This window comes from Paramisgurnus dabryanus, chromosome 13 (assembly GCF_030506205.2).
Source record: "Paramisgurnus dabryanus chromosome 13, PD_genome_1.1, whole genome shotgun sequence".
Classification (NCBI taxonomy): Eukaryota; Metazoa; Chordata; class Actinopteri; order Cypriniformes; family Cobitidae; genus Paramisgurnus; species Paramisgurnus dabryanus.
In genome coordinates, this window is record NC_133349.1 from 18,406,650 (window position 1) to 18,431,711 (window position 25,062).

Genomic DNA, 25,062 nt, shown 5'->3' on the forward strand with positions numbered 1-25,062 from the left:
TCTCTCTTTATGCCCGCCTCCTGTACTCTCTCTCTCTCTTTATGCCCGCCTCCTGTACTCTCTCTCTCTCACTCTCTCTCTCTCTCTCTCTCTCTCTCTCTCTCTCTCTCTCTCTCTCTCTCTCTCTCTCTCTCTCTCTCTCTCTCTCTCTCTCTCTCATTCTTTCTTTACTTCTCTGCTACTTCATTTCCCACACCCTTCCCTCTTATCACGTACCCCACTTTTACCTTGAGAAAAATAGTTCATTTGCTATCACTATCCTCTGAATGTCTGTTTGAAACCTTGTGTGTAGCTTAGAAACTATTATTACCAATAGGATAGGACGCAGAGATGCATGATCTAAATCAGTGGCTGGGGTGAGATTATCACATCCCATCCCTGCCTAAATTAGAAACTCCTCTTTAGTCACAGAAAAACAACATTAATTTAGACATACAAGTGTAGTACTACACTTGAATGGGGCATTTACAGAATGTTTTCATACTATAAGACTATTATGTGTAAAACCACTGAGCAGTCAACACATTCTGCTAAACAATTGTAGCCTATAACTTGAATGCATTGTAAGTTGCTTTAAATGAAAGCATCGATTACAGTTTTTCTGAATTGCTAAAACACATTTTTTGGAACCATCACTCATTTTCTCAAAACCTTAAACACAAATCCCAATTTTAAACAAAATTCACAGAACCCCTGACTCTTTTAGCAAAATCAAACAATTGCTTCAAAACCATTTCACTTGTACTCAAAATCAAACTAAGCTTTCAAATCATAAACAAATAAGTCTATAATATAAAACACTACAAGCATCCATTAGACACTACCTTAAAAAATGGAAAACACAACATCCAGGAGTTCTGCTTACAGAAAAATACATGTTTACTGTACATAACAACACACTTGACAAATACTTTTAAAATCTCTATTACTGTAATCACAAGTTTAGTTCAGTGAACATAGTGAATACTTTACTGTAAGTACTGCAAGTAATAGTAAGTTTTCAATATTACTGTAAGCAGCACTTGTATTTTGTAAAAAGTCAGCAATCCAACTGCAAATTTTGCCAATTGCATTGTCTCTGGTGTCCTTTTCTTCCTCATACTCTTCTTCTGCCTCTTAGACTGTTTCCAATTCACACAATTGGTAAAAATACCATTAGATAAAAGTGTGTAGAATTTTGAGTTGTTGTGTTTACTCGATGATAACGGTGTTTTAGTTGTGTTCAACTTTTGCCTGCCTGTGTTTAGTAGGCCTATTTATAAAACAAGTTCATTGCAGTGTGAAATGTGTGTTTTAGTGAGAAGTTTGTGTTTAGAATTTTGCAAAAAGAGTGCATGATTTGACAAATGGGTTTAGGCCACTATGAATTTGGTTCAGAGATTGGGGATTAGTGTTTTAGCAATTCAAAAAAACTGTAATTGTAAAAGTGTTTTTTTTTTTAGAAATTGTACAAAGACACCCCTGCATTTTAATCTTGTTCTTTTCGCATAATCATTCATTTTGAAATAAAAATTAAAATGTGCGTTTGAGACAAAACTCTCGTCCGTTTGCACTCATTCTAGCAGCACTTTGCACGTTTTTGGGAGGGAGAGGGGAGGGGCGGATGGTCACCTTGCTACAAATATATCAACCAAGTCACTGCCATCCGCATCAGATTTCTTGCAGTAAAAAGGACAGGGGGTGCGCACTACTGAGTGTGTGAGAGAGAGTGTGTAAGGCAGTTTGAAAGCAGAGAGCGAAGGAGTTATACCAACCTGAGACGGACTGACGAGACATCGCAAAAATATTAAAGCGACGCTACTCGAAATAAAGCAACTATGGAAAGAACGATGTTGGGACGCTGCAGGTTTTGGACCTTACTTGCTTTAACACTGCAAGGTAAGAACGATTCAAACACGAGTCATTTTACAAAAAAGCGCCTAAGGAAGTTTGACTTGCTACGGCTCAATTTAAGCGCATTTGTTTGAAAAAAAAAAATCAAGTTATAATTAATGCACTTATTGATTTATGATCGTGCTTCTGAATGTTTGAACGCAGATTATATTTCTAAAATGGATACATATGCATATTTTTTTCTGATGTTTTGTCTCAACAACCTGTTCCTCGAAACCTTGTGCGGAAGATAAAAGAGCGCAAGTGTGTACTTTTTTTCTTTAACGGTTTTTACTTACCCTACACAACTTCACGGGCTTCACGTCTGTCGTTAAAAGAGACACTTCCTCAAAGTAACGAGATTGTGATAATTTTTGTGCCTGTTGGTGGTCTTTGAAGGTTTGTGACTTGTTTAAATCAGGGAATGGTTCATGGGTTAACAACTCGGACAAGTCTTGTATTTGAGGAGTCGCTCCGTTGCGCTTGAGAGCGGAGGTGTCCGCGTGCGCGCGACTGTCGCCGGATAGACGCGCGTCTCGCTCTAAATGCGCAACAACTACAAAACTCCGACTCACCATGTTTACCATTAAAACTTATTATTACATATAAAAAATGAATGGGTTAATTTATTAGCACTTTGGTATACGGCACAGCCGAAGCCGCTTTGCTAAACGACATTCGTTTAGCAAATCAAGTTATTGAATTGTTGAATCATGAGTTTAATTGCAAACTGCAAAATCTGTTTCACCTATGTCTCAAAACATCAATTTATGACTAATTATTTGAATTTGGTAAATAAAAGCGATTTATGTGCAGCTGCACTCCCCAAACCCCCCTCCCAAATCCCAAACCCCTCCCAGGCTGGCATTCCTCTCCATCTCAGAGGTACCTGCTTTTATCTTATCTGCTCTCGAGGCTCTCTCACTCCCCAATCATATCAAGTGTATCTGCCTTTTCTAGCATTCTCACCTTCTTTCTGGTGCAGATATCTACTGCCTTTTTTACCCATGTATGTTATCCCTCAGTCAGCGCCCTATACTTACCTTGAGAGAAATGCGCACAGTGCCCTTGGGCAGTGTTAAAATACTGTATGTGTGGAGCAACACATAGATAAAGTATTTCTGATGATGTTTGCTCACAGGGTTTAATCAATATCTGATGCTTCTGTACCTCATGTGAGCCTATGTATTTAAGTGTATTTATGTTTTCTTAACTGTTTAGTAAGCAAAGTTTTTTTTTTTTTGCAATGCTTTGCATAGTCCGAAACAGTATGTTGTTTGATCTGCATACTCTCTTTTGTGGCCAGACTGTATCACTGTACTGTACTTGTGGTTTGCAATAATACCACATGACCCATGATTTCATGAACTTGGTGGGGTTAAAATACCATTTCCTTTATATTTAGAACAGAAAATGCATCCACAGGAAAACCTGTTTTAACATTTCTAGTGGTTTCATCGCTGTAGTGTTTAACTGCCAAATGGAAGCTGTTGGACCCATGCCCATTCATTTCAATTTGTTGCTTTCCTCTGCCAGCCCAAAGGGGCACTGGCTTCTGCTGCTGGTTTCTTATAATTTATCCTATCTATTCCATAACGGATGATTCAGTGATTAGCATATAAAATAGTTCATGGCCATCCTCATATTAAGTTCACCTGACCGTGTTACTTTAACCACCCTCACTGTCAGTCACAAAGCAATTCCTTTTTTTTCAGGTGGCATTTAGATGGTATTTTTTTGCTATTTTTTTGGTGGGGGGTCCCAACTGTATATCCCTAGGTGGTATCACCGTGCACCTCAGTGAGGTGTGTGTGGCTTCATGCGTTTGATCACAGTAGGATGTTAGAAAGTGGCGGAAAGAATCGTTGAGACAGCTTGTCAACCGAGTTTAAAGAGCTGGGTAAAAACACTGCGCTTCCCTCCTTTGTCTATCACTGGCTTATTTCCCCAGTTCATTTCCTTGCTTAAATTTCGCCTCCCCTAACTCCGCGGCATCAAACGCCAGCACGCACACACATCACCTCCTGCTGCCAACTGTAATTATTATGGTATTAGGAAGCTTCAAATTAAAACCTGCTCTTTGTGCCGGGCCCGCAGATAAAAGCCAAACTTGTGTCTCCGAGGTGGATTTTCCGAGCTCAAAGCTCACGTAGATATCCATCTCACACACGTATACATTTCTTTATGACAGCGCGTGCACCTGCAGCTAGACACGCACACCCATTTACGGTAACACCGGCTACTGCAACTCACTTTACACATTGTGCAACATTACAGACTCAAGGTACTCATTTGGTTGGGGATGGTGGTAGTGTGTGAGGCAGCTTATTGTTGTGGGACCCAGATTCGCATAAGCCTTGTGATTCATGCCTGTGGGGGGAGTTACTGCTTGGAATGAAAGGCATTCAGCAGGGGACAGGTTACATCTCGCCCCCTGACTCTTAAGCCACCCCCCCAGATTCTCTCTCTGTTTTTCGCTATCTCTCATTCGGCACAGATGGACACACAGGTTGCCAAAAAAATGGTCGTGCAACCACAACACTGGTTTTTATCCAAACCAATATTGGTGTTTGGTGTTAGACCATAAGGCACATTTTATGCATAGTTCAGATTTTGGTGGTTTAACAGACTGTTTGTAAATACAACTGTAGCCTGAGTAATATGACATATCTATTTCATTTAACACCAAAATCAGAGCCAGCTTAAAGTGATTCTTTAAATGCCTGAAATGATGATCAAAAAGCGCTGGGCTTGCTTTAATTGTTTGGAAAGCCCATTACGAAAGCTTGTTTTTGGAAGCTTATGCCCAATGGCGGCAGTCGTGTTGGCAGGCGTTTGAAGAGAGCTCGCTGGCAACAAAGCAGCAGCAACCACATGCTGCACTACAGCTTGATGTGAGCTCAGTAAGAGAGAAACAAAGCAGTCTGGCATTTCATCTTAATATCATCTATTAAGCCAGTGTTTCCCAAGCCGTTTTTATCTTATAAACCCCAACAGTGAGCCTCAAGGTTCGTTTCTAAGGTAAAATGGGTTTCTTTTAACTTCCCTGTATATTTATGCTACATGTCATTTAGCATTATTACAATGACTGTCATATAACTAAATCAACAATAGGCTTGCCAAGTAGCTCACTTCCAATGAATAAGATAGCTGAGCTTGTTTATGTCTTTATGTCTATGTTTTAACAGTTCTGACTTTCTTGAGAAGGACCTGTGAAGTTACTTAGAAACAAAATCAAGTCATAACATCAAATCTTTTTTATAGTTCAACAAATATAGTGAACTGTAAAAAGCCTCTCTTTGAACCTGGTTTAGTACCTCTTGTCAAGGACGACCCCCTTGTTGGTTCAGTTGAGACGGCGCTGCAGATGTTATAAACCCAGACACAACACACACACAGACTTGTATTGCAATGGATGAGCTTTGTCTCAGTTCTTTCAATGCCCGTATATGATTATTAGTTTCTCTCATTGTTTTCAGTAATGATGGAGCTTTTTGTTTGAAAATCAGTGGGTGACTATTGATGTTTTCAGTGATTTACGGTTGTCTCCATTAAACATGCAGCTATTGTGCGTGTCCTAGCATAGATATCTAGCTTTCGTACACACAGAGAGGTTGACACTGAGGGCAGACGTGTTTATGTGGACGGGGGGTGGCAGTAAATTCATGCAGACTTTTCACTTTTTTCGCAATTTATCACCACCACCACTGCTGATAGAGTCACGACTTAAGAAGAGAAAAGAATACCCCGCCGTCTCTTCTCTCCACTTCCACTTTTCTTCTCCGTCTGCACCTCAGCCCCTCACCAACCCTCGGGTCTTTCATGAAATCCTGACCCTGCCCAGTCCTCCAGCCATCAAACATTCTGCCCACACTACAAAGCATTCGGGCAGGGCTGAGAAAGAGGAAGCAGGTAGACCCGCTGCTCTTTCATTTCTCCAAGGTAGTTATTACTGGCATACACAGACAAACACAACAGTGTGTAAGGAAGTAGTGTATGTTGGCTGTAAAGGATGTTGAAGTGGTTTGATACTAAAGTGGGATATAAGGGACACTGAAAGTGCATTTTTGTGTGTGTGTTGGGGTAGTGCTTTGAAGCACATCCTTGAATGTGGGTCTGATGAGAATGGAAACCTCATGGGCTCTTTGGGGAGACAGGGTTAAGTGCGACTGATCCATTTAGCTGTAGAGATCAGCAAGGTGATTGGCCAATGCAAATCCTGAAGCCTCTCTCAGGCATTCCTAATGGATTCAATGCTGATGGGTTTCCTTTTGGGGAAAATATCCCTTTTTAGCAGAGAACTTAGGTCATGATGTATTATTGCCCATCCTGTAGTACATCGCAGCATCTATTAGACTCTTATCGATCCAGAGATGGACATTAGTAATACTGAATTGATTTGTTTATCCTAACGGTGTTTGGGGATTTTGCTTACGAGAAATGCTTTGTATCTTGTTTTCTGTCATACACTACTGTAGATCAGTGTTTCCCAACCAGGGGGCCGGGGCCCACAGGGGGGCCTTAGCAGATATCCAAGGGGGCCCTCAAGATGACTTAAAATTATAAAATATTGGCTAAATCAAGCAAAAATCTAGAAGTTTCTTTTTTTGGCCAATTACGTAGGGAATATACATCTGTCTAGTCATTTCAAGCTCTAGTTCATTTTATGTGGAAAAAACTGAGTGAGTGGGGGGCCTTCAAATATTGTTGTGGGGAACTAGGGGGCCTTGAAGTGAAAAAGGTTGGGAACCACTGCACTAGATTGTTTGTTTTGTTGTTTGATTAAAACTAGGACTGGATGATGATATAGCATGATAATATCTTGATTTTTTTTGCCCTTTATACCTGGAATTGTCAGCCATTGTTGCACAGCAGATTCAAAACTATTAAACCTTTGTGGCCCTTTAATTTCACTTTGAGCAGTATTTTTACAATGCCACTTCATTTATATATCACCCGCATAAAACGTGCATTGCAAATAATAAATATATCATGTATTCCTTACTACATCACAGACTGAAAGACCAGTAGGCTATAGACCAGCACGAATTCCCAAGCTAGTTTATGCTGGTTTGATGCTGCTCAGCAATGTTTTGATCTTGATCTCTTTCACTCGCAGTTAGAATCCACAGAAACTGTTTTAAAATGGGCAAGATTTACCTGAAAACACAGAATTGTTGAAACACTACTTGTTTAAGAACTCTTCAAACATCCTCTTCCTCACACAGACTCTGCTTGTTGTCCTTGTATTATCAGCTGGCAAACATTCCCTAGAGAAAAGTATACTGACACAGGGGAGAAAAAAGCTTTTATAACCCTTAGCTTTTGGCTGTTTGGTTAGTAGAACACACCCCTAGGCTCAGGTATTCACTACCCTGCACTCCAGAGACCCTTTAAGATGTGTTCCCATTGGATATTACACTCACACACACACACATACACATTATAGTAACCCTGATCTTTTGATCTTTTGCAAAACCTTGAGTTGTGTGTGCACAAAATCTCCAGCAAATATTGCAATTGTAAAAATACAAAAAAGTTATTTTATTGGAAAAGTTTGGTTACTGTGTAGTCTTAAGTGTCCTTATGTGTACACAGGATCTACAATTTAAATGTTTTATTCTGGATATTTAACTAAGACAAACAAGGTGTTGGTGTGCTGGCTGTTATTTATCATCTAAAGACTCCTTTTCAATCTTTCATGCTCTGTTTACATAGCATGTGCCATGAAGGACACATTTTCTTCTATCGGGACTATGTTGTCGTTTTTTTAATCTGGTTAATGGTTAGCCGACCATTGTTAACCTCTTCAGCGAAACGGTCACTGCTTGACAGGCCGCATTGTTGCTTTAACAGCGCTTGACCCATGGAGCACTGCAGGGCCCACTGATGATTTAAAATGTCCTCATAGGGAGGAAAGCAATGAGAGTTTTGCTGAGCAGAGGAAAGCAAATTAAATGAGTCCATTAGTGAGTGCGTGTGTGGGTCTGGGGCGCATTACATCAAGACGTACTGCAAAAATCATGGCATGTTTCTCTATAAATAAACCTGTTTATAAAATAACCACATTTGGAGGACGCGACATTAGATAACCAGCAGGCTTATGGACACTTTAGTAAGGCTTTAAGATTGGGGGTTCCCCGTATTCAGACTGGGATTGGGTGACAGATCACATTTCATTCAGGATGCACATGTTTACCTGCGGGAGAACAGCACCTTTCATTTCATCTAACGTCAGCTCCCACAACCTGCTCAGTGCTCACTTTGCTTAAACCTGTGTGAACATGACTTTAAAATTGACCAGTTTAAATAAAAAAAAAACATGATTTCTGTCTCTCACACTTTCCCTCCTCCTCATCTAAAACCCCTCATTCCTGTGATTTAGATTAGCTGGCGTAGCGGTTTTTGGTTAATGAGTGTCCCAAGCTGATAGTTAATCTGGAAGGTGGTCGGACGGACTACGAGGATCTCGGTGCCAACTGGAATTCTGGTGGCCTCCTGATTGACACTTAGCTTGATAATCATATTCAGGCCTGCGGGGTTTAAGCTCACAATGGTTTAACTGCAGTATAATCTCATCCAATCAGTGATTTCCCTGTACAGTATACCAGCATGTGACTGACAGCTGTGGCTAAATTCCCTATTGAGTTTCAAGTTTCCTACCTTGTTATTTCTTATAGGTTGTAACCATATATTTGCTCTGAAATGAAAGGTTATTAATGGCCAGAAATCACAGAGGATGTAGATGTCATTTGCATTATGCACCTGCTTCAATGGGAAAGATATTTCCCCATAGCTAGAATATGAGAGCCAAGTTGACTAAAATTCAGCACAAATGAAAATCCAGATGACGATATTATGTGTAATCAAAGGAAATGGGATCGGTGCAATCAAATTAAGCTTTAATGAGAACCAATGAATTCTTGTTTGCTTTCAATTCAGCAAAATCCCGAATTGCTCTTAAATGACAATTATACATACAACTGTGGCATTTGGCTTACGGTGGATTAGTTTAGTTCATTAGAAAGGCAAAGCTTACGAAATGGTTCTGCACTAAAACACACAGGGCTTTATGTTTTTAAGACTGACTTAATTAGACAGTCATTTTGGGATGAGACAAACACACATTGGTAGACTGAATCTGTCAGGCATATGTTTGTCGGGTTTGTTGGTGTCTTTGGGCAGTCTGGCCTGCCGTATGGGGTGTGGAACGCCCGTTGGGCGAGGGCACTGGCGGCTGTCGCTCCCCACACCTCGGATGAACATTTTTGAGATGGAGGTCAGTCTAACCCCCGTTCCCTGCCAAGTAACCATAGCGACAAGCACGCACAATTCCCTAGTCAATTAACAGTCAAAGTGGGAGTAGGAGTGGGCGTATGGGCGCATATTGACTAGTGCACCGGGGAGGGCTGGTGGAGAGAGTACAGAGGACACATGTTCATTAAAATGATCCACTCTGGTTCAGATGTAAGATCTGAAGACCCCCTTTCTCATTCTCTTTGAAACAGTGGTTGTGTGTAACAGTGGTTACTGTACCACACTCAGCTTAAGGCAACTTTCTCACACTATGCTCTTTACTTTGCACTTTGTCTATTCTGACTTGCTTTGTTAACGTCTCTGTTACTGTTGTGAAAATTCCCTTCCTTCCAAATATACAGTAAATTGAAAAAAAGATTTGATAATTGTCTCTGCACTCTCAGAAAAAAATGCAAAAGCTGTCACTGGGGCGGTACCTTTAAAAAAGTACACTTTTAAGAGAACATAAGTACTTCTGCTTTGGTACAATTGGTACCAAATGTATACAAATAAATGGCACATATTAGGTCTTTTTAAAAGGGTACCATCTGCTTTTTTCATTACATAATAAGTAAATGTAACCAGTTTTGGGCCGTAAATCAGTCAATAAAATCAATGTAAATCAGTATTTCATGTTTATTTATTTATTGAGTAAGTGCACTGTGACTTTTTAATCTTTTTCCGACCCATTCAATTCATTTGAATCTTTTCACTTTCTGTCTTACGAACACACAGACATAGAAACATGCAGCCGCACGTGCGCAGACACACATCCTCTTGTACCTGTGCAGCAGTTTAAAGACAGGGCTACATTGTTAAGACATTCCTCAGGCTGCCGGAATGCAGGTATTAATGCTGAGTGATTAGACGCAGCGAGAGGGAACACGGAGATGAGGAGGAACAAGAGAAAGAAAAGAAAGACTGGATTGGGAGAAAATAATGATGGAGTGGGACAGATTGGGGAGCATATTGCAGGTGGAGGCATTGTGAAGCAGGAGAGGATTCTGGGTAAATGCAGTTCACAGGTCACTTTGAATTCCTAGGATTAGTTTGTATATGCGGAATGTGTTTATTATTGACAGAACTAACATTCCGATGTGTTTGTGTGTTAACATGAGTGTGTTAACTTTTTAAGTGTGTATACGTGGGGGGGCATCACTATCAAACAGGGACTTAAAAAAGAACCTTTTGGATTGAACTGTATTTAAAAATAGGAAGTGGAATGCCTGGGAGGTCCCATCATAACAGTACCAGATGGTGATCAGATCTGCCGTGGATCTCAGAGTGTATGAATAACAGAGAACCAAAGAGGGTGGGGAAAGATGGGGGTTGCCTGTTGGTGCTTCCATGGGGAGGGCCACATTGCCAACCAATGTCAACCATGCCATCTCTGCTACATGGCCAGGTGGCATCAGCCAGCATCATGTCCTGGCACCTTCCACACCATCCCGTTTCCAACACGCATGGTGGTGTAATCAATGTCAAAGTCAACCTCCTCTACCCATGATCTGCCCTCACCCTCCATAGAATTCCAGCTTCTATGTCCATCTGCTTCCTGCAAGTGCTGGGCAACTGGGTTTAGGTTCCTTTAAACATTTGTCATGGTTTCCTATATTGAAATTTGACTAGGTACAAATTCATTCATTTGCCAATTCGTAAGCTGAATAATGTTCAGAATGCCAAGAATAAAAATGTAATTTTGAATTTAATTTGCTAGTTACATTTAGGCATTTGACATTTCTTTTATTGGTATGAATGTTCCCTGTGATTTAACCCATGACCTTTGCATTGCTAACATGTTGCTCTACCAATTGAGCTACATGAACACTAACTCTAATAAACTTATTACGATTGGTTGTACTGTTAATAGATTCTTTTTATTTTTGTCTTGGTTTAAGCGTAAATCTTAACCTCCATTAGGAAGCTTTTATGCTTTAAAGACCTGTCACCGATCTCTGTGGGAATGATGGTGTACAGTGTTGCTCTGGACGGATTGACAGAGAGACAGCTGGACACGCTGCCCTACGGATCAGCTTACACATGCTCACTGGCATGTCTGCTTACAGTTTTCCTCTCTTTCTATCTCTAATTCTCTTTCGTTCCACTTCTCTTATTCTGCCCATTGCACTCCTTTTATCAACTCCCTACTGTAAATGCACACGGTGCTATGTGTTATGGTAGAGTTGGCGTCTTGTATTCTTTTTTGTGGAGCAGTGGGTGAAACTGCTCTGGGGCAGTAACTATAAGCCCCTTACCACACACACACACACACATACACATTCAGATGGAAACACGTTTTAAAAGCATGACTCTTCGAACCCCTGCGGTGTCATTCATTTGTCAAGCATGGAAAACTTTAGATGGTAAAGACTGATGAGTGACAGACAGGCAGATACTATCCCCGTACCCCACCCCCTCCGCATTTGCCGTACCCCCATTTTAGATGACAGATGGCCATTTTCCCTCTTTCTTTTGTCACTATGTTCCCTCTTCTTTATACCTGCCTGGACACAGACCCTATGCCACCAAGCCTTGCAGAACCTTTAGCAAACACGCTAAAATACACATCTTACCCAAGAGTTAGGACACAGCCTAAGGCCATGCATACCTCTCCAGGTTGGTTTTAGCACCAAAGCTCTTTAAAGATTTAGCAATAAAGGTGTATGCACACCAAAGCTTTAAAATTCGGCTGAAAACACTAGGCCGACACCGTCTGCCAGATTTTTTCAACCGACTGCCAGCTTTCTTCAGCTGAGCGCTTTGGCTTCTGTGATACTTCTGCTTCGTTTATCAGTCATTGTACAATTGGCCGGTTGGTTGTTGTGATATTTGTCCCGCCCCTCCTCCACTGTGATTGGATGCGGTGTGAGAACTGACATTGACGAGTTGAGCTTTTCACTCAAAGTTGTATATTTTTCAACTCATGGCAAGTGACGACTTTTTATTGCCAGCTGCTGGCATTTAAAAAAAAGCTCTCCCATTTGAAACAATTTTAAACATACGACGGCCGCCAGCGTAAAGCTTTGGTGTGCACGCCCCTAAGTGTTGAACTGACACTCTCATTCTAGCTTAAAGTCACCATGAAACGGAAGTAGTGATTGTCTTATTTTCCCTGTGGTGACGTATATCCGAATAAAACGGCTTCTGGAATGAATAAAGGTAGGACTGGACTTGAATTCGTCCATCAAGAACTAAATGGATCGTTTAAAGTTGGGTCATGTTTGCTATTTGCTAATTTCTGCGATCTTTACCCGGACCCTGCCCACCCACCATACCATATGACCGGAAGTAAAGAGAGATTGTTTCGAGGAGGGGAGGAGATTTGCGTTTTTTGATTTAAGATTATGAGGGCACTTGAATTTTACAAAGTATTTTGTAAAAAAAAAAAAACACAATATTCCAAAACAAATGACCGTTTGATATTTCAATTTCATTGCAACTTTAAACTGCCGACAGTTGCCATCACCTCCACCTGGTGTGTGTGTGTTTGCATGATTTTCAGCGGATACAGTGTGACATGTCCTTTCATGTCAATCGTGCGCGTGTAACATATTTTAACGGTCATACAATGAGTCACAACTCAGAAGAAAAGGCTGGGAATACACTGCAGTCCTTTAATGTTTGTTCTTATCATGTTTGTCAAATAGTTGTCATAGTTAAGCTCTGTATGACCTTGTAATCGTTACATGTGCATTTGATACTGAAGGTTACACAGCTGAAAAACATTTTTATAATCTGTGTTTTTAAGTGCAAATATGCTTAAACCAAGATGAAATCATTTTAGAATCAAAATTGCGATTTGGTTTAAAAAAATAATTTTGGTTCAAGAGACATTCATGAAAATAAGTCTTATTAATTTACCTAGTTTTCACTATCAGAAAAAAAGATTGTGACCGAATCTTTCAAACATGGTAAGGAGCGTCACATTTCCGGCTGACGTCAGAGGTATTTAGGCCAATCACAACGTACAGATTAGCGCTCTTCAAATGGATGAGTTTTGTGAATCCATGCGTTTCATGAAGCAAGTGAAATCTGGAGCTAGAAAAATGTATGGTATGTGGAAAAGAATGTTTTTTGAACACATTGTATTATACCAAATACACAAAATAACATTGTTTTAACAATGAAATAGGTGACAGCCTAGTGTCAGCTTGGGTCCATTTTCTTAAAGTATAATGTACATTTATCTTGTTTCATAGATTTATTTTCATAGACGAGATCAACACCTCATCTGTTTTTTTCTTTCTGTCTTTGTTTCAGAATTTCATAAAAAGTTTTCTGGGAGACAGTAGCTTCTGTTCTTATCACTCTTTTACCCAAGGTTTCAGTTCACTACCCTCCTCTATGTTTCTATCTCTTCTCTTATCTCCACAAGCTCAAGCTTCTGTCCATCCTGCCAGAACATTTGAAGAGGAGGATGTTGTGCCAAGGGCATCGGAGTAACCTGTGTTCAATTTCATCTATTTTTTTTCACTTTTTCTCTCCCTCCCTTACCCTCAGATCTCACCCGCTATTCACTAGAAGCCATAGATTTAACTTCAGCAAGGAGGCTTTAAAATTCTGTCTTACATTTCTCTCTCTCTGTCCAGCCGGAAATCAGATTGAAAAGATAATTTGTCACCTGCCCTAATTATTGATAAACATCTTTTTTTGATCATACAATGCTGGTCCTTCCACCTTCATGTCTTTGTTTTGGTCGCGCTCTTCGTCTGCTTTATCTGCTTCTCAGCAGACTGTGAACATTCTGGCCAGTCTCCACCCCATCCGCCCCTTTTCACATTCATGTTGGCTCGCGCTCACCAACTATATCTCAAGTTCATCAGTATGATGGTGGTTTTGTATCTGTTTGTTTGTGTCTTTATTAAAGCAGTGGTAGCTTTTTTAGCTGGGTGCTTGCATGCTGACCTTCATAGTTGAACCATGTCCTTGTCTGCCAATGTCTTTGATATGAGAAGACAGAACGTAAGAACGTAAACATGTCCTAATATGTACCATTTAAGTACAGATTTTACAGTTAATGTATATGCTGTACACAGCAAGACAGATTAGTCCCGAAACAGATCTGCTGCATTGTGTTTGAAGGTGGAGCTAGTGAATATCTGGATTGGGTCTGAAGAGGGACCTCAGACAGAGAGATGAACATGTGTTTACTGAAGGGCAGCGTGTGCAGGAAGAGATGTAATAAAGTACACCTGATCCGTAGCCTTAAGGAACCTGTGACTTCACATCCGATGTGACACATTTTAAAACAACCATTTATGTGTGCGAGTATCGGTCTGAGATGGTTACTCAGATTCCATGTGTGGTCATGTGTCTGTCTTCAGCAGGATGTTTTTCCCCATCCCGTCATGTATGAAAGAGTCAAATTGCAACTTTTTGTGTTTATAGACTTTTCTCAATCTGCTCAATAATTATACAGCTCTATACCCCTGACAAACACAATCTCATATCTCTTCTTCCTGGCTCCTACAGGTTGAGACGTGTTATGTCTGTAATGCAGATATGGCTGTGTGATCCTAATCTCTGGCTCACGCAGTCTTCGCTCTGCTCTGTTGTTGAACTTTTAAAGTCTATTTACAATTAATACCTGGGTGTTGCCATATTTACTGTAGCTTTTAATAAATCCTTCAGTTTATTCAGCCTTTTTATGAATGAACTTTTGTACATAAGGACAGCATTTCCCATATTACAGTACATTTGCACTGCAGTGACATCATGAATGACGAATGAAAAATACTTTCTGGAGGGTGATTTGTCTCTTCTTTGATGTCTTAACTATGATCTCTGCTGTGTAACCTCCAGCAGTGTTACCTTAAATCAGTGAAGCGATCAATAAAGACGTGATTCCTTAGGCCAAAGACCCGTCCTTGACCTGACCTATCCGCCACCCCACCGCCTCTATCCCACCTCTGTCCATCTAAGGGGATACATCCTCCCCTATTATCTCTGTCCCCTTAGTGGCTGTCCTACAAATAAGCCAGTAACCTTGTTGACACTGCATTGTTGTCCTCTCCGCCCTTCAAATTTGGAGGTTTTCCCTGAGGATATGAAGCAGGACACTTTGTCTGTGTTTTAGGGTGTAATTTAGAATTTCTCATGTCTTTATAGCTGACTTTTTTGGCAAGTGATAGATGGATAAAGGGCAAGTGGAAGTGAGTGTGTGTGTGTGTGCGTGTGTGTGTGCGTATGTGTGTTAACAGAGTGATAAAATACAGGTGTCTCGTAACAACAAAGATTAGGTTAGATTGTTCCACATACACACTGAAAGACCGATGGATAACGTTTTAGGGAGGTGGGATGGCTGTTTTTCCTGCCTTTGTTGCCATTGGCAAAGGCCACTGATGTCTTTCTAAAGGAAAAACACATAGCACATTTCATAGCACAAAAAAATGCAACAGTGTTGTGTTTAGTTATTACTCAATTTTTAAAGAATTTTGAGGTATATATTGGATTTGGATAATAATTTTGAAGAATTGTACAAGAAATGTTTGAGTTCGTATTGAATATGGTTGCAGACTGCACACTTTGAGACATTTTTTTAAAAAATGTCTCAAAAAGACGCGTGAGATTACTAAAGTCTTTCTCTGGAGATTTAAGACAAAGTCTCAATTTAATCTAATTTCTCCAGTTTATGTATAAACTCATCACTTGATGATTTTTCTTTCCTACGTGTTCGCAGACACTTGCGTATTTCTGAACTTCTCTGTCTATCTTTATGTCTATCTGTGTCTCACTGATTGAATTCAGAGAAACATGCATGCATGTGTGTTTGATTACATACCTAAGTGTGTGCGATATTCTGCTCACATGACACAGTAGAATGCATAGTAGCCTATCTTTAATGAAAGCACGTCACAAACGTAAACTTTGTCCCAACACACATAATGAAAACCTCTCAATGCACACATATGAGGTTGCTATCTGATTTACTTTGTCTGCATTATAGATGAGACGGGGTGTTAACAAGGTCTTCCCAGCAGTCCACAAACAAGCGCACACTAAATATGGCTCTGGTTGTTGTGTTGTATCACTAATGTGTAGGGCAATTGGAAGAATAGCACTGCTGAAATAAATTGTTGTCGTCATTTACTTTCATACCATTTAAAACTTGTTATAATTCATTCTGTATTCGAAGCACAAAAGTGACTTCAATTTTAGCCTGTCCTATATTTTTGGTGTTGAGATTTGGAAAGACATAAGGGTGAGTTAATGTTGGGCTTGGCAGTATATCTAGTTTTGGTAATATATCAGTATTGTTTCAAAGAGGGATACAGTAACTATACCGCTTATATCGGTATGGCCTGATATGACCCTCACTTTTTGTACCAGAAGCTCAGACATAAGCTTTTCAACCAGCATGCATTTTGTGCAGCTGTATATTTTTAAACAGGGAGGAAAACCATGTCTTTGAATTTTATTTTCGTCATACACTTTTTAAACGTCTCACATAAGGCTTTGAATTGCATGTTAAAGGGACATTCCACTTTTTTTGAAAATATGCTCATTTTCAAGAGATAAACATTAGATTTTTACTGTTTTGGAATCCATTCAGCCGATCTCCGGGTCTGGCGGTACCTTTTTTAGCGTAGCTTAGCATAATCCATTGAATCTGATTAGACCATTAGCATAGTGCTAAAAAATAACCAAAGAGTTTCAATATTTTTCCTTTTTAAAACTTGACTCTTCTGTACATATTAAGACCGACGGAAAATTAAAAGTTGCAATTTTCTAGGCGGACTAGGAACTATACTCTCATTCTGGCGTTATAATCAAGGACTTTGCTGCCGTATCATGGCTGCAGGAGGCGTAGTGATATTATGCAATGATTCTACCCATATCGGCATAGAAACTTTTAATTTTCCGTCTGTGAAAATTAGCATATTTTTAAAAAGGCGCCCCTTTAACATTTACAAATCTTTGTAGAAATACAAATATTTATTGCATATTGCAATCCTCCCTAAAATTACCAAAATATAAATAATTGTCAATATCACCCATCCTTGAGAATTATCTCTTTAAGATCAACATGGTTATTTTTGAGCAAGCAATACTAAATAAATCTCCTCATCTCATCCGAATATAATTTCCTGCTGCTGTGAATCAGCGTCTCCTCAGTGTCTGGGTATATGGACTGTGTGTGGTTTAACATTGAGCGTCGTCTGCGCTAGGTGACCCTCTGTTTTAATCAATCAAATGGATCACCTCACAGCCACACAAGAACAATACAATGATGGAAAAAATAGAGAGGAAGAGTACAGTAGAGAGTAGGTTGACAAAAAGGAATCATTAAAGGTAGAGTGCACAACGCTAACAGGGATAAGATGGATTAGCTGGCCGTGAGCTGCATCGATCCTCCGTCAAACTCTCTGACTTGTTTACGCACTGGCTGCTCTGAGCTACAGAGCTGGAGACACAAACCCCAAGCGTCCGTGAGATTGTGACTCGCTGCCTTCTACTTACCCACAGTCATTGAAGCATTATGAAGCTAATCCCCCCTAATAGGGAAAAGAGAGGGAGAAATAGAGGGCTTGGTGTCGCAGTGTACGAGAGCAAGTGAAATGGAGGGATAAAATGGATCGGTGGTTTCATACTAGAAGCTTAGCTTTGTGTTTTTGGTTCAAGAAACTGATAACTTGTACAGACAGTCCCTTATGATGAGGTCATGGTTTGTGCCACTAGGCTAAACCCAACAATAATCACACTTAATAAATTGCGAGGGGAAAAACAGTGCCATGTTTTTATGATATAGTGGCAGGATAGTAATGCCATGCTGCTATTTAAAGTAACTTGCTGTTTTTTTTTCAACCCAACATTGGGTAAAAAGGAAAAACCCTGCCGTTGGGTTAAGAGAGCAGAGAGCTGCGCTCTGTCCAAAGTCAGATCACTAGGTAGTAATCCTGTTTATGATATGCATTTCAAGGAGTTGTAGAATCCCTCATGTTTAAAATATGATCGCGTTCCGCTGGACAGATGTTTTTAAAGGCATCTCTGAGAGTTTTTTCCCCTCGCTTGGCAAGCCGACCGGACGTGATATGGGGGCGTGGCAGCATCGACGATCCCATTTTTTAATTCGAAGTTCGAAGCTGTGACTTAATTTCGTGACACCCTTAGTAAATAACTACCTTCCGGTAGCGCCTCCATCTTAGACTTCTCTGTATTCAGGAGAGAGTATTAGCGTAGTGTACGCACTTTTCTTAGTGACGTATGACAAATTCGGAGGGCGGGGGCACAGAGCAGCAGCAGAGTAGCCTCTGTAGGCTGCGTAAGCTCTCATCCTGAATGCAGACACGACTAAGATGGCGGCGCTACCGGAAGGTAGTTATTTACGTTAATAAAGTTTTAAATGTGAATATTTCTACAACAATACCGCGCGGATTACCCTCAGAAGACCTTTGTTTATCATCCTGGAGCCGTTTGGATTTATTTTGTGAAGGATGGACACACTTTTTTTGGACTTGAAGGTTGTGGACCCCGTAACATTACATTTAATCAACTGAAAGATCTAAAACATTTGCTAAAATATCCGAAAATGTGTTTGTCTGAAAAACGATGGACATTTGCAACTCGGAGAGCTTGGGGGTGAGTAAATCATGGGTTTAATATCATTTTTGGCCGAACTATCCCTTTAATCAATAGTTGATATGTGGGTCGATATAATAAATATAAATGATAAATATACAGCTGTCAGTTTTTTGCTTAACCATTCTTTTTTTGCTTAACATTCTTTGGACAAGATTTACTATCTTAAATGTAGTTTTTGTTGTGTTGTTTTTTCCCTTATTGTTAATTTCACCAAAATATACAATGCACTGTACATTATAATCAAACATTTATTTTTACTTTTCATAATTTGTAACCTGCATCAAAAATGCATGGACCAATACAGGTCATAAAAAATCTGCTAATATTACAAAGACTGATATGGTCACAAATATATCATGCATCCTTATGAAAAGTTCAATTTAATAGGATCACTATATCATGATATGTCCACATAACTGTATCTCTGTCTGGTTTAGGGAATATTAAACGAAAAACTCCTCAAGAGCGGAGTGAATAAAACAGGGAGAAAGGATGAAAGGGTGTGTTGAAAGAGCAAGGATTGTTTGTGTGTGACCTTTTGCCTTCAGTCTACTGTTAGCACTGTCAACACTGTAAACAATCATATCTTATGCTGGAGACAAGCTCGGAGAATAAAGCAATATGAGACACAGAAACAGCAGGAATAAGAAGAAAACCTGGAGGGGAGAGACATGGGGTGAGAGGCGGAGGAGAAGAGGAAAAAAGATTTGAGAAGGAAGGAAGGGAGGGAGGGAAGCAGGTGCGGGACTGACTTTAATAGCATTGTGCTGGAAACAGCAAGACATTTACATTGATGCATTTATCCAAAGCAGCTTACAGTGCGTTCAGGCTAAACATATTATTAGTTCATGCTTTCCCTGGGAATCAAACGCTTGACTTTACTGTTGCAAGCACCATGCATGCACCTAACAAAACGACTCTTAACCTCAATTGAACTTTATCAGTCTTTCCCTCTCCCACCCCTCTCTTAATTCAGCTTTATTTAATCAAAGCAGAGATTTTAATGGCCCGGTGGCTCTCGCTATCTTCTCCTGACACACACCCGCACAGACCGCGGTCACAATAGTTGGGTTTCTTGTAAGCGGACCTCACGAGATCGCCATCGGTGTTCGTTTCCACTGTTTTCACGGGACCGGTTCGACAAGACCACTTTCATTGTGTTTCACCATGGAGACGTGAAATGCTAAGATAACGTCTTTCCTTAATCCTATCGGATTAACAGCGTATCATTTGATTAAAATTTCGCCCCGGCTTACTCATGGGTGAAGCTGTTAATATATGCATTGCGGATGTAATTATTCACAGTCATTTAACGTTTATCACACAGCCCATAAACTCCTTTCCATGCTGATTTTCTTATACCCTCCCCTCATTTCCTGGTTTTTCCGCTCGTGATAACTCTGGAAATGGGAAAACTATGCAGCGCTAACTCCACAGCGGTTGACAGGAAAACAGGGTCGGGGATGTGCAGTCAAACATCAGTTGCCTCAGGGATTGGAGACACTTTTCTCCTTCTCTATGTTTCTCTCTCTGTCTCCAGTGCCAAACTGAAGCTCATTAGAGGAAAAGAGCTTCCTGACTAAATAGAAAGGGGCTGCTGCCAGACTGGGTGAAAGATGAGGGCGAGAGAAGGAGAGAGAGGAAAAGTATGTTGGAAAAGTGAGGAATAATAATCTTTTGCCTATGGGTTGGATATAGAGAGGTTTTGGATTTCACTTGGATTCACCTTTTACACTGGAAATAGTTACATTTTCAGGTCAATTTTTAATCCTAGATTAACTTTTCACTTTCTTTATATATTTGGTATATTTAAATAAATAATTGTGGGAAATTAGGTTTTGAGACTTTGCATGGTATGTTTGTCTACCATGGTTTATTGTTCTTATGTGCATTGTTTCCAGGAAAGTATTGGAGAATGCAGATACCTAAAGTAATTATTCATCTGTGGATAAATTGGTGGTTAAAATGGTCTTGTAATTATTGTTTTTTAGAGATTTAAGATTATAACGATAGACATTTAAGATTAAGTTAATAATCAGTAATATTCAGTATGGGTTGATGGCATTTTGTTTTAGGTTACCTAAACTCTTTACATTTTAGCTTACCTGTGAGCTTAAACAGAATGTGATGTATCCTACATTAAATATAAGTAAAGCATATTGGGGCAGTTTCCTGGACAGGGTTTAGATGAATTTAGATGAATTTTTACAAACATACTTTACAAAAACATTACTGATGTGATCTTAAGACAAAAAAATGTCACTGATATAAGATGTCAGTAAAGGTGTTTTTAAATAAATATTATTAATTAAAATTAAATTAATGTTCTTACCTCAATTTAGATTAATTAATAAACACCTATCTTTTTTTCAATGTGTGCACTTTTAATCTTTGTACAGCGCTTCTTGAATGTGTTAGCATTTAGCCTAGCCCCATTAATTCCTATGGCTCCAAACAAAAGATTTATTTTGTGCCACCATACTTACTCCTGTAACTACTCATGTAACAGTCTTTAAATAGGGGGAAAATGGAAGTGTTTGGTGGCTTTGGTGGTAAAATTTTGTCAAACATGCATTTTAGTCTGGGAAACCGCCCCAAAGTGTTTAAACCCAGTATACGATTAATTTATTCTATCTGTTGTAAAGGTTGAATATAATGGGTTTAGGGGGAGGCAATGTTTGCAGTTAGTTTGTTGTTTGTTAGCAGAATCCAATTTAAAGCTTTTTTCCTGTATTTACTAATGCATATGTTTACTGTTTTGTGTGGAGCTTGTGTGCCGACCACCCGCCATCCCCTCCAAAAGTCAGCCACACTATTGTCCGGCTATTACAGCACCTGAGTGTGAGAAATGGGGAGCTTAAAGGGGGGAGGAGAGAGAAAGAGAGAGAAGGGATTGACAAAAGGAGAAGTGTTAATAAAAACTAAAGTCAGGAGACTTGCATTAAGACTGACTCAGGGGACAGAAAATGTGTTTGTGTGTGGCCCGGTCAAAAGGAGAACTTCATTTGAACTTTAGTTTAAATTCCTAGTGATTTTAATACGCAGCCACGAAGACAAAAAATAATAAATGAGAAAAAAGTGATAAATTAATTTAATGAAATCCAATGAAAAGTCAAATGTGACCGTGTCTGTGAAAACAGAGCTAAAGTCAAGTATTGTAAAAGCTGTTTTCTAAATACATCTAAAAAACAATGATTTTGTGAAAATATAACCTTGCTATCTTAAATATCTCTAATAATATTGATATATTTAACATTGACTTGATTGACTGACTAAGGTCATGTTAAAGATTGAAATTAAAATCAAATAAAAAACTTTTAATGCTCCTAATCTCATTATTAGATTTAGACTTTAGCCTACATTTCACTGACAGGGTCACAAACCTCTCAAAGTTGCCTGATAGACTCCTAAATATTACTGAATGTCAACAACTACTCAATTAGTTTCTATTGTATTTCTCAAATGGATTTTAGGAGAAACATCTCAGATAAATAAGAAGGAATTGACTGAATAACCTATAACATATTTTCCCTCTGGTTATCTACAGCCAAAACACACAAGTGTGTCTGTTCAATATTTATAAAAAAACAAATTATGATCATCCCTCAGAGCAAACTATGCTGCCCAGAGAGTAGGCTGAGAGAGAACGAGAGAGAGAGAGAGAGAGAGATGTAGTGGACAAGTGAATTGGCTCTGGAGGAAGAGAGGGAGGGCAGTGCTCACTGTCCTAACCCTTTTAGCGAGATTAATTCGAGCCGCAATGTCTCTCTCTCACACAGCCCTACTATTTATCTTCTGACTCAGCTTTCTCTCCCCTATTCCTTATCCTTCTATCTCATTAATGAGTTTGAGTGGCACGGCAGAGGTGCCCGTGTGCCGTCCGACCTCCCTCTGCATTGTGCTTACAGCAGCTGCAGCATTAAAAAACACAAACCGTGTGCGAGCCCCTTTACAGTAACTGTCAGCACTAATACAACCCCCACTGCCACCCCGCTGCTGTCACTTACCTATTTGTTTTATTGTTGCCTGCCTTCATTCAGAGTATTTATTTTCAGTCTCTCTCTCCCTCCTAGTTCTATTCAATTTACTTCATTTTAGATGTCCATTACCGGCTGTTGCACCATTAAATGTCATCTACTGAGGCTGATTGCTCTGCCAAACAATGCATATATCTGGCTCCTGTTTGTTATAGGTGCTCATATTTGCTAAGTAAGTGGGGGAAATGCAGACAGGAACTAAATTGCACCATTTAGGCTCTCCGTCCATTTAGACATCTTTGTCTATATTCCCATTTTTTTTAACTATCCATCTTTTGGTTGTGTCCTGGTTGTCTCTCAGCTCTCAGATTTGACCGCCCTTCCTCCCAAAATTAATTTTCGCATTCAGCCAGAGTTAGGAACGTGGGGCTGGTAATTGCTCTGCCTGAGGGCTGGTGAGGTGAGAGGGAGAGAGAGTTGTCCCTCAACATTAAATATTAACTCAGTTTTTCATCTATGCCTCGTTGGTGACACCCCCTAATAAGAATCCCATCTCTTCATTTTTGTCAATGCCGTGCGAGTTTCATTCCGGACCCTTAGAGGCAATTTCAAATTGAGTTTTTGGAAACAGGCAATTTGAAACTTTTGAGACGTGCCCTAAGATCTCAGGCCACTTAATGTAGTGCTGTCATATTTATTGATACAGTTTGATTTGTGTCATTCAGGCACAAACAGATATGCGTCCACATTTGGTATTGTTATGCAAGCTCAGAGTAGTAAAAATAAAAAAAAATTCTTTGGATGAGTTCAAACTAGCTTAAAATAACTAAAAAAGAATAAAACATCAATTGGGCTAGCTCCAGAGGATATATTTCGTCTGAATTATTTATCTTTAGATTTGCTGCCCAAATGCAACATCTAACTAACTAGACTATACATTATAGATGCAGAACACCACATAAGATAGCTTTTAAAATGTCTCCAACATTGATTTTATGGAGGCATGTGAACCACATGCTTAATAAACACATCTTTTATTAATTCTTAAATCTTATAGATTGGCGAAACGTAATGCTCACATTCCCCGTGTAAGCAGCATATAGTTCCCAGCTTGTCTGTCTATATGTCATGCTGTGTGTGGTAGTTACTTTAGCCCTCAGACAGAATTGCTTTGACTCATGACCCTGTTGTCAGGACAACTGCTGTATCAAAGGGGTACGCTGCCAGTACAAAAGACCTGGAGTGTATTGACCTTGTAGCCCACTTCAGAGTTTATAGAATGAGACTGTTTATCTATTTATACAAGAACTAGAGCATTCTGAATTTGCATATTGGGATATATTATTAAGTAAATATGAAGAGCATAACTAAAAAGGTGGGAGAAAAAAATACATGGAGAGAAACAGAACGCTATGCTTTGTTTATAGTGCGGACAAATTAAGGTTAGATTTATTGCATAGATAAATCCTTGTGAATGGCTAAATGTTAAACAACCAACAGCATGCCTAATTCATAACAGCACGACTGTAAATATACACTCCAGTGTCATTTGTCACAGGTCTGTGGTCCCAAAATGAAAACAGACTGGCAGGGTGAGATGCATGAGATAGAGGAATGTACCGCTTAGCGGGAGCCAAAAGATAAATCCACACACACGTTTGATGTGTTGTTTTAGCTGAAGACTCTTTGACCACACACGCACACATAACCTTTATGTAAAGACTGGAGTCAGTTAAGTCTAAATGCTTAAATTGAATTTCCAAACTTCATTTTTATGTCAGTAAGTGTTGTGTAACCTGTGGCAGCTGTGATCCAGATGTGACCGCTTTATTACTGTATCACAGAAATGGGTTACACCCAAACCAGCTAAGATTTTTAAGTCTTATAAATTAAGTTAAGCTACTTGACGCAACAACGATGACTAAAATATGTATTTTGTCTAAACAGTCTAAAAAAACAAAATACATTTACTTGAGAACTAAAATGGTAGAATATTATATTTAAAGAATATAATTAGAAATAAGTATATGAAATTTGTGTTTTAGGCATAAATCTTGCTAAAGTTTGTTAGATTTGTGTTAAAACAGGAAAGAAATTGGTCTGATCATCTTATTCTGCTTTTCAAAATTATGTCTCTGACCGGCTCAGCCACAGTTCAACACAGTTTAAAAGTGTACAGAGATACAAAAATGTAATAGTTATTGAAAGGAGAACTGATATAAGTCAAAGTTTTAATTTATTCCACATGGCTGTAACAATGGGTCACTAAAGGTGAAATGTCTGCCTTTATTGTTTGTAATTGATGTGTCACTAGTTGCAATCAGCATGTTTCATT

General features: G+C 39.4%; 1 protein-coding gene across 1 annotated transcript in view; it reads left to right on the forward strand.

The window, feature by feature from the left end:
• Positions 1–1,641: 1,641 nt before the first annotated feature.
• bcam (basal cell adhesion molecule (Lutheran blood group)) overlaps positions 1,642–25,062 on the forward strand; it is a 41,910-nt gene continuing 18,489 nt past the window's right edge. The window contains exon 1 of the mRNA XM_065245702.2: positions 1,642–1,878. Within this exon, the coding sequence (XP_065101774.2) occupies positions 1,818–1,878 (61 nt within the window). The 5' untranslated portion in view covers positions 1,642–1,817. The remainder of the gene's footprint in view (positions 1,879–25,062) is intronic.